The sequence below is a fragment of the Melozone crissalis genome, unplaced genomic scaffold (assembly GCF_028551555.1).
Source record: "Melozone crissalis strain CALT ecotype California unplaced genomic scaffold, PUWL_Pcris_2 ptg000018l_1, whole genome shotgun sequence".
Classification (NCBI taxonomy): Eukaryota; Metazoa; Chordata; class Aves; order Passeriformes; family Passerellidae; genus Melozone; species Melozone crissalis.
This window is the reverse complement of record NW_026535796.1, coordinates 2,050,804-2,063,383: the sequence shown is the minus strand read 5'-3', so window position 1 is coordinate 2,063,383 and position 12,580 is coordinate 2,050,804. Positions and strand designations below refer to the sequence as shown.

The window sequence follows — 12,580 nt, the reverse complement described above, 5'->3', positions numbered from 1 at the left end:
ATGCTAGAAGTACTAATGGTATTATGGAAGTCTGTAGAGTAAAATTTATAGAAAACTGGGGGTCTTTATTGGGATGCCAAATTATAACTTTTTTTAATTATAGAATCATAGAATAGTTTGGGTTGGAAAGCTCCTTAAAGCTGATTCCAAACCCCTGCCATGGGCAGGGACACCTTCCACTAGAACAGGTTGCTCCAAACCTCATCCAAAAGCTGAAAAAAAACCCCTAACATGCATCTATCTGCTGATTATGAGGGATTTAATTATTTTCTGACAGCATTACTCCCTTAAAAAGTTTTAGCTTCTGTTACTAATCTAGACCCTTTTAGTGGTATTATTAATACTAAGTATTTTATGTTGAAAGGAATTTTAGGATCTATACCACACTCCCCTTGCTCAGAGAACCTTGACAGCCCCCTTGTGTTGCCTGGAGCTGTGTCCAAGCTGGATGCCACAGAGAAGGTAACTTCCAGCTCTTCAGTCTGAGGTGGCAACTTGCAAAACCTAACATTCTGATTTAACCATTGTGAAGTTTAATACCTACATTTCACTTTTTGCATTAGGAATATGTGGGCAAAATTGAGATTTTGAGTCCAATGCTTGGAAACGGTTTTGAACTTCAAAACAGACCAAAAAAGCCTTCACAATCTTTAAAATGGGGATGAAATTGTGATTAAGTTACACCTTCTTTATTCCAGGGAAACCTCTGCTCGTTCCCACAATGAGAGATAAGATGCAGAGGGTCAACCTCTCAGCAGTATCCGAGTTTGTTTTCGTGGGCCTCTCTGATGTTCCAGAAACCCGTTTGCTTCTCTTTGTGCTCTTTCTGCTCATTTATTTGGCCACCATGGCAGGCAACATCACTCTGCTCATTGCCATCAGCACTGACTCCCACCTGCACAGCCCCATGTACTTCTTCCTCGGCAACTTATCCCTGCTGGATCTCTTATGTCCCACCATCACCATGCCCAAGATGCTGGGGGCCTTGCTGCTGGAGCACAAAGAGATTTCTTTCTCTGGCTGCCTGTTCCAGCACTTTTCCCTCATTGCTGTGGTGGGCACAGAGATTTTCCTCCTGGCTGTGATGGCCTACGACCGCTACGTGGCTGTGTGCCACCCCCTGAGGTACCCCAGCATTGTGAGCATGAAGCTGTGTGCTCAGCTGGCCCTGGGCACCTGGGCAACAGGGCTTCTGAACTCCCTGCTGCACACCTCTCTGGTTTTCACACTCTCTTTCTGTGGTCCTAACAGAATCCAGCAGTATTACTGTGACTTTCCTCCCGTGCTGGCCCTCTCCTGCTCGTCCACCCACAGCACGGAGCTGGTGATCCTGGTGGTGGCCGGGGTGCTGGGGAGCGGCGCCTGCGTGGTCACTGTGGTCTCTTACATCTGTATCCTCCTGGAAATCCTGGCCAGGAAGTCCCCTGGGATCTGGCACAAGGCTTTCTCCACTTGTGGTTCTCACCTGGCTGTAGTTTGGCTTTTTTATGGGACCACCATCTACACCTACGTCCGCCCTTCCTCCACCTATTCCCCACAGTGGGATAGGGTCGTGTCCATGCTCTATGGAATGCTCACCCCGCTCCTAAATCCCATCATCTACAGCCTCAGGAACAAAGACGTAAAATGTGCCCTAAAAAGAGTGATCAGCCAGGTGAGAAGGGCTTTAACAAGACAAGAAAACCTCGCTCAGTCTCCATCATCAGCTGGGTAGAAACCACTGTTTGTGACTGGAATCCAAATTCATTTTCTGGGCTGAAAACTCCTTCTTTTGGCTCCCTCTGCAGTTAGAAGGGAGAGCTGTATACTTCCAGAATTGCAGGGCACAGCTTCAGGTCATTTTCACAGGAGAAGAGTCCAGCTGAGAATGCTGTTCTCCACTGAGCACTGAGGAAGCTGAGGTGAGAGCAGGTAGGTGTTGGATGCATATTGTAGGGCAGAAATTCTGGGAATTGGTACTCAGGCACACTTAGATATACCCTATGAAAGCAGTTTAAATCCCTTTCAAAATTAAACTCCAAATATATTAAATTATGTTTGATGGATCAGCCCTGAAATTGCTCTCCTCTTTCCTTGTTGTGTGTCTGTTGTTTGCTGGAATTGCCAGAGTTCCACCTCTGAAGCCATGTTTGCCACTACATTTTTCCTTTTTACCGTTTTTTTCTCCTTGCTACATCAAATCCTAATGGAAAGAGAGGTGATGCTGCTTCCTGCTGCTCATCCCTCTCTTCACCACCTTTCTTCTTTGTAGAGAAGTAATAAATAATCTGTTAAAAAGCTGAGATTATTCTCACTTGATTGACCCCCAAAGTTTATGATCAAATAGGTTTAATAAAATCTCTTTTATTTAACTACAAGTGCCTTTGAATTTTTAAATACTTTCACTCTGTAATGAGACTTTTTATTAATTGTTGCCTTAAAGTGTTTGAAATGCAAGAAAATTCATCACTGTGAACAAGATTACAACTGTGAGCAGGATATTTATGAAGGAAAAAAAAAATCCTTGTTCCAGCTCTTCCAGGAGCTGGAACAAAGAATGGCCGAATGGTAGCACAACCAGGGCACAGGACTTGGATTTGTCTTTATGCACAACTTTACTCCTGACTAGAACCCCTGGAACCTGGAATCTGTTCCAGGCTGTTGATGGCCCCCTTGGGATGTCCCAGACACTTTCAGAAGGTTCTGAGAGACTTCTGCCAACCACAAGTTGTTGGCCAGGGGCAGCTGCTGGTACAGATGGAGAAGGATAATGATGAAGGATCAGTAATTATCCTTCAAATTCTTGCCATAACTTCTGCACCAACCAAGTGGAGGACTGGAGAGGTGTTGGCCAAGCCATGAATCCTCCAACCAAGGTGTGGATAGGTTGGGACAAACTGAAGTGCTTTGGAAATTTTAATTTTCTTTAAAAAGGAGGAAAGTTTCCTTCTCCTCAGTGCCTGTGAAATTGTCCCTGGGGACTGGTTAGAAGGATGAGGGAGGTCTACCAGGAGCTTCCTAAGAAGGTTTTAAGAACATTAGAGGCTCCTTCAGGATGCCCAAAAGGGCTTGTTAAAGATGAAGGGCTTTGGGTGGCTGCTGACTGCAGGATTGGAGAATGCTCCTCTTTCCAGAGGTCATGGAATATAAATGTAGCTGTGTGGAGAGATGCCTAAGGATGGACATCAGTCCATGTGCAATTCCAAACCCTGGATGCCTCTTAAAAGAGGCATCTGAATTCCAAGATATCAAACTAGAGCCTGATTTCCAATATGTGTCCAGATGGGAGATTTTGATGCCTCTCCTGGCTTGTGAAGGTGGAAAGGTTGGATTATCAAAACTAATTCTGCTACAGTTCCCTCCCTCTCCACCCACCCCAGCCATGTGTTCCCAAAAAGATCCACTGTAAGGAGCTGCTTGCTGCCAGCGGACCAAACAAGGCTCACAGCAAAAGCTGGGATTGAGCCTTTGGGTAATTTGGCAAGGAATTTGTTCCTTCTTTTCTCCTTCTTCCCCAGAGGAGCTGTGGCTGCCTCATCCCTGGAAGTGCTCCAGGCCAGGCTGGATGGGCCTTGGAGCAGCCTGGTCTGGTGGGAAGTGTCCATTAGAGGTTCACTCTTTATCATCAGCTGTATCACCCCTTCACAAATCGAGGTGCTAATCCCTAACTATTCCTCAAAACCGAGACATCCTCTTTCATTTTCCTCATGCCCGGTAACCTCTGACACTGGAAGGAGACAGCTGTGATTTTCTTTGGCACCACTGGAAAAATTTAGCAGGGCAGGATCATAATACACCATAATACATTCACCCAGTTTCTGCTCCTCTTTTCCCCGAGTGTTTTTGGCTGCTCTTGGAAATCAATACCCCTGGACTGACCCATGAGCACAGAGATCCTCTTACATTCCTAGAAGTGGAGCTGCCCTGCTGGAATGGGGGAGGGAATACAGACAGCACCAAGTAAATCGAGGAAAAATACTGTCAATGAAATTCCCATATAAGTGATCCTCTGTGCACTTACACTTTGCTTTTGCCACTGAAAATCAGATTTTACCTATTATTTGCTAATCACATAACTAGTGAGAGACCATTTTCATTTATCTATTCCTAAAGATAAAGAATTCCTGAAATTCTTGATGAGCCTTCAAAAAAAAAAAAAAAAAAAAAACCACCAACCAAAAAACCCCCAAAACCAAGCTTTCTTTTTCCTTAAGCAAAGTCTGACTATATTATTTATGTGTGGATTTTATTACTTGCAATGAAACCAGAGCCGATTTTCCCCTCTGATTTTTTTTTGTATGGTGCTGCCAGATATGAAAATATGCAACATAAAAGAGAATGTGAATGATTTATTTTTCTCCTCTAAAAATAGCATCCATTTGTGAAATTCAAATTGGGCTACAGTTCTGGCTTTACAATTCCCAGGACTTTGGGAATCAAAAAAAAAGTTGCATTTGGTGTGTCAGTGCTATTTTCACCTATTTTTAAATTCTTATACAAAAAATGGATTCATAGAATCAAGGTATCTTGCGAAGAGACTTTGTCCTCTCTGTGGCCACCCTTTAAACACTTGGCTTTAAATGGCTTTAAGATGAAGGAGGGAAGGATTAGATTAGATATTGGGGAGAAATTTATTCCTTTGGGGGTGGTAAAAATCTGGTTGTTTATTAATCCCATTTTAGACAGCTTTGTGTTATCTCAGTCAAGGGTAACCACCTAAAATTTTGGAATTTATACTGCTCATCCAGGCTTCCTTTCTCTGTCCTGCCTAGAATTTATCCTGGCATCAGCAGAAATGTGTATTAGTTTTGCAAAGTTAGAGTTAAATTATGTGCTTTTTCTTGTAAGGTTAAAATGATACCCAGAATTCCTTTCTTAGCAGACTGAATCAAATTCAAATTCAAGTTTCAGGTAAAAAATTAGTGTGAGGGGAATTGCTTGGAAAATCTAAAGATATTTGGCTTTGAATATTTAAAAAGAATGCTCATGGCTTGCTATCCATTAATTACTACAAAATTAATCAGCCTCAGGAAAGTAAACACACCAAATATTTGCAAGAAATCCCAGAATCAGATGCAACATTTAATTTTAAACTTGGAAAAGTAAAAGCTTTTGTACAAGGAAACTACTTCCTTTGTTTGCCAGCTCTGCCATACTCTCTATAGAGAAAGGAATAAAATTTTTATATATTTTATCGTATTTTATGGCCTGTTCTGCTGTCACCAAACATCTTTCATGCCTGTTCTCATCCTGCTTTCTTGATGATTTCACCACTTTCACATATTTTTCCATTTTCTCTTTTTGCATGTAGACCACAAGCCCTGGATTCCCCTCCCACAACATAATTAGATTTTTATTTCTGCTTGATTGTGTTACAAAATGTTTGTTGGTGGTTATGGGAATGTCCAGCCTGAAAAAGGGAAGGTTCCAGAGGGACCGTGGAGCCTTCCAGTGACAAAAAGGGCTCAGGGAGAGCTGGACAGGGACTTTGGACAGGGAGTGGCAGGACAAGTGGTAATGGCTTCAAACTGACAGGAGGTGGGTTTAGATGTAATACTGGGGAAAAAACCTCTTCCCTGTGTGGGTGGTGAGGCCCTGGAGTGGATTACCATGGGAGCTGTGGCTGCCCCATCCCTGGCAGCATCCAAGGCCAGGCTGGATGGGGCTTGGAGCAACCTGCAATAGTGGAAAGTGTCTCTGCCCATGAATGTGATGATTTTTAAAGTTGTGAAAAATGTGTATTTTATGATTGGCTTTTCACAAATATTAAATGAATATTATATGTGTTATGGTAGAAAGTTATGCTGTATTAATTTTCTTAAGTAATGTGTTAAATATAGTTTAAGGTTATAACATAATGTTAAAATAGAAGCTATGTATGTGGGATATTTTTTTAAGAGAGGAATGAGGTACTTGCAACAGATAGAAGCCACAGGACACCTAAATCTTTCAGAGAAAGAGAATTTATTGCTCCATTATCAGAAGAAACAAACTTCTTCTCACCTTGCTCAGCTCTGAAGATACCGTCAGGATTAAGAAGAGGAAGTTGACACTGACAGGACCGAATCCTTTGTTTGAATGGAATTTATGCATCATGTATGAGATGTATGAATATGCAACAGGCTATTGCTTTAAGGGTTAATCCTCTGTTAACGTGTGTCCTTTTTCAGACTTATTTTGCCCACAAAGAGGTACCTGGCCTCTCCGTATCCCTTTGTTTTTATTGTCTCGTATTGTCCTAATCCTAATTGTCCAAATTCTTATTACTCTAATTATATTACTATTTTTATAACCATTTTATTACTATTAAACTTTTTTTTAGAAAACCAAGTGTTTGGCGTTTTTCACAAGGTCCCTGCCAACCCAAAGTCTGTGATACTGTGATAATCAGGACTTTTATTATAAACACTGGAAATGGTGATTTCTCTGAGGAACAAAATGTTGTGGGTATGTTCCTTATAAAACTTAGGATGCAACTTGACTCTTCTGTTGCAACATTTTATGTTTGGCATAGTTCCACTGGGATTATCTCAATGTGCTTTCCTGTTTACACAGCCCCGGGCACTGCCCTCCCTCACTCCCCCGCCTGATGGGATTTGGGAGAGAACACTTCCCCCAAGGCCATGAGACCCGCCCGGGCCTCCCGCTGACGTCATCCCCACGCGACACCGACACTGCACTCCGGCAGCGCTGCGGGATGGCGGAAACCACCCGGCAGGTCCCGAGTGTCCGTGAGGAGACAACAGAGGCGGAGCCGCCCCGCTGAATCACGGAGAAGCCGCTGGTAGGCGCCGTTCCGCTGTCGCACCGCTAGGACTACAACTCCCGGCGTGCCAAGGGGCAGCGGCGCGCGGAGCGCGCTGAGTGGCCTGCGGGCGGGGGGCAGCGCAGCCAGGGCGCCCCCACGTGGCGGCTCGACCGGGCCGTGACCCCTCCGGGATAGCCCGGGATAATCCGGGATAACCCGGGACAAACCGGAACAATTCGGCTGCCCCCCCGCTCCCGTGCCACGGGCCTCGCCCGGGCTACCTGAAAAAAACCCCGTGCCGAGTCTAGTAGTTGGGAACGGGGCCAGGTGCTGCGATCCTTCCCTTCCCTCCCCTCCCCTCCCCTCTCCTCTTCCCTGCCTGGAAAAGGCACATGCCTCCAGATGCCTTTCGTTTCTCCCTCCACCCCTTTTCCAGCTCTTTGCTTGTCTCCTGACACCCTGGGCCCAGGATTTTCCCTCGCATCCCTATTTCTCTCGGTCGCTTCCCTCTCCTCTCCCGTTCCTTTCCTTTCCCCTCCCAGATCAGGTGAGCGGGAGGAGCTCTGGGACACAGCAGGCAGATTCCTGCCTTCCCAGGCAGCCTCTGGCAGGCACGTGAGGTGGGAAATATCACTTGGAAGGGTGCTGGGAGCTTCTTCAGTGACCAACTTCCAACAGTGCCCTGTTTGTTGGCTGTAATCTTAGTGCTGGAACACAGTGGGAATGTTAACAAAATTCTTTTCTGTAAAGGACAGCATCCCTCACAGAGCAACTGAACTGAAATTACAGCTGATTAACCTTTCATTCATTTCCTGATTTATGGTATAACACAGGTTTTTTCAGGTAAAATAAAGATGATTTTTAAATGTATCATGACCTTCTTAGTTTGGTTGTTGGGTTGTTGTAGATACCAGGCAAAGCTTGTTGTCTGCAAATGGAATGTTACCTCATTCCCAAGGAGGAGGATGAATAAAAGTCATGTGATGGTTGGGAAGAGATCCCACCCACTTCCCAATTTCTCACCCTCGAGGTTTGGTTGCTTTTGGAGGTGCTGTTGCTCAATCCTCATCCTCCCACTTGACAGGAAAGCAGGAACTGCCTGAAACAGAGAGATCTGCCTGGTTTTGGTGGAGGGTGATAGAAAGGAGTAGAACTGTCTTCTCTCAATTACTTCTGGAAAAACCCACTCCTGAAGGACCTGGAAGAAGAAGAGAAAGTTTCCAGCTGATGTAAAGCAATGGTGGTGTCACTTTCTCTTCCTATTCCTCAGCCTCTCTGCACTGGTGCTTCTCACGCTGGACGTGGCTGGAAAAACACAGATTCTGGTAAAAACACAGATTCCTGTAAAAACACAGATTCTGGTGAAAAACACAGATTTCTGTAAAAACACAGATGCTCAGTCCCCTTCCAATCTTTGCAATTACCAGCTGTGTTCCCATCCTTGTCACTGTAGGCATGTGAAATGGCTGTGTGACAGTTTAGATTGAAATAACTGAATTATTATTATTAATTAAAATTATGAATATATAATATTAAATATAATATAATTGTGAATAAATCTTTCCTGAAATAAATTCAGGAAATGCTCCTTTCTCTGAATTGAGCTGCTTTCCTGGCCTCTGGAATCCAGCAAGAAGGGATTGAACCCTTCCCACCTGAGGAATTTTGTGGTAACAACATTTTTCACCACAGCAAGGCTGATGATTTGAAGGAGGAGGGTTTCCAGCAGAAAACTCTGGATGTTTTCTCCTGTCCAAGGCTGACAACCTCCCTGCTCCTTTTGAAATGCTTTCATTTATATGGAGGGAAGTAGAGACTGCTGACTCCAGAGTAGATCAGAGTAAACACAAGCAGGGAATAAAGTGGGAATTGCCTTTTCCAGGCAGAGTCCACTGCTAGTTAAACCTGCCTGAGGCAGGGATACAGGCAGGAATTCCAATAAAAGCGTGGTAACTTTTTTTGTGTGGTCATGCTGAGCCTGCTGGTCTTGATGGAACAAAGTTCCTTGGATGAAGTAACAATGCTGCAATTCTGGCTTCTTTCTTCTTCTTCTTAGTCAGAGCTGTTTTCTATGGTGACCTCAGAGACATCCTCGTGGTTTTGCATCCCTCTGTTCCCTCCCAGGCTGTTGTTTCAGCTGGTGTCAGCCCATTGCTCAACCTGCATCTCCTGACTGGAGAAATGCTTTGTCAGAGAACTTTTCCTTCTGGGCCGGAGTGAACATCCTCCCTGCCCCTCGGGCTCCTGGCATTTTGGGGAAATTCTCTGTGATCACCCTTTGCCCTGGAGTCACTAATCTCCTCCGTGTGTCTCTAACCCTGGAGCTTTCAGACCCATCCAGTGGCCAAAAGAAACTGGTCCAAAATGCTGTTTTCTGCTAAGTTCATGGCCTGCAGGGACACTCTAAGGGGTCAGCAGGGCGGCTGGAGACAGGGAAGAGAGACACACGAGGTGTGGGGGTGTTTGTGTGAGGAATGCAGCCTTTTTGGCCGTGGGAGTGTTTCATCTTCTTTCCTCTGAGCCTGCTGTGAGTTGTGTCCCTTCTCAGTGACTCTTAGAAGGAACCAAGAGCACCAAACAGCAGGCAAGGAAGGGCCTGGCCTGTGCTAAGTACGTGTGGAGCGGAAATCTTTTTTGTTTGTTTTTACTTGTCAGACTGGAAAGTTCCTGATTTGAGTTTCAGTCTTGGTCATCGCTGCCTATTTAGACAGGTTTGTGGCCATGCATGACTGAGCAAGCAAGTGGGTGGAAGATTCCTCAGGCCAGGCAGAGCATTCCTCTGGCTGCAGGCTCAGGGGACTCTGAGGCCTTTGCCTCCACAGCTTTTATGGCAGCATCTTCCCAGGACTCTGACCACAAAGGCCAGGGTGCGCTGCCCAGGTTCAGGGTTCTGCCCAGCCCAGCAGTGTCTCAAACAGCCCTGTGGGATTGCTGAGGGGCTCCTGGGGCTATCCTGACCCCTTATCTCCCTGTCCCACCGAGTGGGTGGCCTCTCTGTCCCTGCTTTATGGCGTGCTGGGACGCTGATATCTGTGGGCACGGCCCAACATCTGCTGAGCTGAGCACAACAGCTTCAACACGGTCCTGAAGGCCAACCCCATTTCAAGTGTCACAGCCATTTCTCACCCCAACAGAGATGATTTTCCATGGTTTATTTCTCTCTCTCTCTCTGCAATTTCCTTGCTTTTTTCCCCCCAGTTTGATCAGTGTGCAGGGACAGCACGGCTGGATCTGTTCCCCACCTTGAGGAAGGAGCTGTGTCCAGGACAGCACCCCACACTTCAGCACTGCCTCACTGCTTCATAAGCAGCACAGCTTTTTTAGGCCCAACTTGAACCCCTTGAGCTGCTTTTCAGTATTTTTACTTTGATTCCAAGGGCCTGAACGTGGCTTAGGAGGACGTTGCACCCAGCAGTAAAGGTGGATGTGGATGTGGAACCCGTGGAGTTGTGGCTGCACCTCAGCATGAACCATGTCAGTGTTTTCAGTGTCTCCTCCCAGCACACCAGTCTTTCCCAGAGAAAACTCTCCCTGTGCCTCTCTTCTGCTGAGAACATTCCTCTACATGGATTGAATCCTTTCACTTCTTCTGAATGAGCCATGGAATGAGTTCCTGGAGAGACCTGCTCAGCAGTTTTGGGGGTGCCCCCCGCCCATCCTGCCCAACAGAGATCAGCCATGGGCCACTGCTTGTTTTTGTGGTGTTTTATCAGGCTGCTGCATGTCCTTTAACTGCCAGCTCCTTGTAAGAGCTTGTTTCTTCTCCTCATGCTTGAAAGCATTTGCTGCTCGTCCCTTTTTGGGTGGCTGAATATAAAAGCAGCCTCCTCTGAGAGATTTAGTGTCTGCTTAAACTCAATGCTGCACTAAATCCAAGGAACACCTTTGTGCATCCTCACTAAATTACCTGGTGGCCTCAGGGGGGACAAACCTGTTTGTTTCTTTGATTTCCAAGTAAAACTTCTTTTAAAAAAAGAATATTTCACCCGTGTATCTAGAATCAAAGCTGCCTGGTGATCCATGAGGGCTTCAACACTCACCAGCATTTTCCAGGAAAATCCATGCTCAGAAGGAGGGGATTTTTGTGGTGTATTGAGAAATTTCCCCCTTTTTGTTGACTTTGGATGGGTGGTCTATTTGCAGTTTTTCTACAGTATTTGAAGAAAAAGTTCAATACAACAGAAATAGGGGACAGGAATGACCCCCACCCCCTTGTTTTTAACACTGTAAATCTGAGGGGGTGAAAGGTGGATGACACCATGGCGGGATCATGACAGTAGAGCAAATATTGTGGATGGTGGCCTGTGGTGGAATGTCAACATCAAACTTATTGTGGCTTTTGCAGCTGGGCAAATCCGTGTTGTGAAAGCTCCTGTACATGCACCTGGGGCACAGGCTGCCTTTGGAATCAGGGATGGTGCTCTTCCCTCACAGATAGTGGAGTCAGTCTGAAAATTAGTTTAAAAAGGGCTGAGACATCCAAGTAAATTCACCAGATCCTGTTTCTGGCTGTGCTGACAGAATTATTGTATTATTAACATTGTTCTTCCTCACTCTCTTGGTTCAAAGTGTATTTTTTACAAGGCTTGTAAAAGAAATAAAAATAAATGAAAGGATGTTCTGGGCAAATTAGAGAGTTGCAATCTCCTACAGCATTTTATTTAGCCTGTGTGTAAAAATACTCCACAGGAAAAAAAAATCCTGTGTCACAACTTAGAAAAAGTTTATCTGTTTAAAGAGAGTTTTATAATCCTCGTCTATAAAATCTTGTAGTACAAAGTTACAATTTATTCTGTGTTTGGACTTTTTCCCTGCATTAAAAAAACAGCTTCATTTTCGGTCTCCAAAGCAAATTTCCCGGCAGAACTTCAAACATCCTTTGTCTGTCTCCCTTTGGAGAGTGTTTCCAGAAGGCAGCAGCTCTGTGAACCCCAGCCATTTGCATTCTGTGCTGTAAGTACTCAGTGAAAACTTGTTGCCTAAATCCAGGGTTTTCCACTTGGAAAAATTCGGGCACCTAAAAGAAACAAACTGGAAAGTTTTCACCGAGTGTTTTGCCCGAGGAGCAACAAGAAGGAGTTTTCAGTTAAACTCCCAGAGCAAGTGGAGCCCAGATGTTTTTAGTAAACAGCTTTCAAAACTCGCAGTTGAGACCAGTGTCAAATTTCCAGACGCATGATCAACCTTGGAGCCAAGTTTAGAGTTGCTTTTGTGTTTGCATAAAGCCTGGAAGCTGAATGACATGAAGTTTGTGGATGCAGTGGAGGTTCTCCATAACAAATATTTGACTGGATGCAATTTCTCTTATTTACAGGACTTTGAGCTTTGGGAAAAATAAAAAAAAGGTTACTGTATTTTTGTTTATTTTATATTTGAGGCATATTCAGCATTTTCTTGCTCACTGGAATTGGAACAGTTGTTGATTTTTAACTGGGATTTGTTACTATTCTGGCCATTAAACCAACATGGCAAATAAAGCTAGAGGTGAACCATCTCTACAGGTGAGAAATAAAATTTGTGCATTCCTGGGCATTCTGGCTCTCTGCTCACACCAAGGCTGCCCTCTCCCTGAAGGTCTAACTGGATGCCTAAGCCACATGCCAAGGCTTTTGCTCAGGGACTGTATCAGCAAAAATCTGCCTCAGAACTTACTTTGGGCAAATACTGTCCAGGATTTGTTTAGGAGTTCTGTTTTCTGCCCCTTTGGGAAGGTCATGCACGAGAAGGGCACGGGCAGAGTCAGGATAAATGATATTAAGTGGGGGTAGGAGGCATGGAAACTTTCCCTTTGGGTACATCTTGATCTCTGACCTAATAACTTCTGTATCATGTGCAGACACTCACCAAAGAAGC

General features: G+C 44.9%; 1 protein-coding gene across 1 annotated transcript; it reads left to right on the top strand.

Moving 5' to 3' along the window:
• Nucleotides 1–733: 733 nt before the first annotated feature.
• LOC128937041 (olfactory receptor 5V1-like) lies at nucleotides 734–6,922 on the top strand. Its single transcript, XM_054276399.1, has 4 exons — nucleotides 734–1,649; nucleotides 4,291–4,319; nucleotides 6,150–6,170; nucleotides 6,794–6,922. The coding sequence occupies exons 1-4, from the start codon at nucleotides 734–736 to the stop codon at nucleotides 6,920–6,922; spliced, it is 1,095 nt and encodes a 364-aa protein (XP_054132374.1).
• The last annotated feature ends 5,658 nt before the right edge of the window (nucleotides 6,923–12,580 follow it).

Coding starts and splice junctions, on each gene's coding strand:
- LOC128937041 (XM_054276399.1), top strand. CDS start 734: ATGCAGAGGGTCAACCTCTCAGCAGTATCCGAGTTTGTTTTCGTGGGC. Junction 4,320..6,149: donor TATGCAACATAAAAGAGAAT/GTGAATGATTTA, acceptor GTCCTTTTTCAG/ACTTATTTTGCCCACAAAGA. Junction 6,171..6,793: donor CTTATTTTGCCCACAAAGAG/GTACCTGGCCTC, acceptor TCGCACCGCTAG/GACTACAACTCCCGGCGTGC.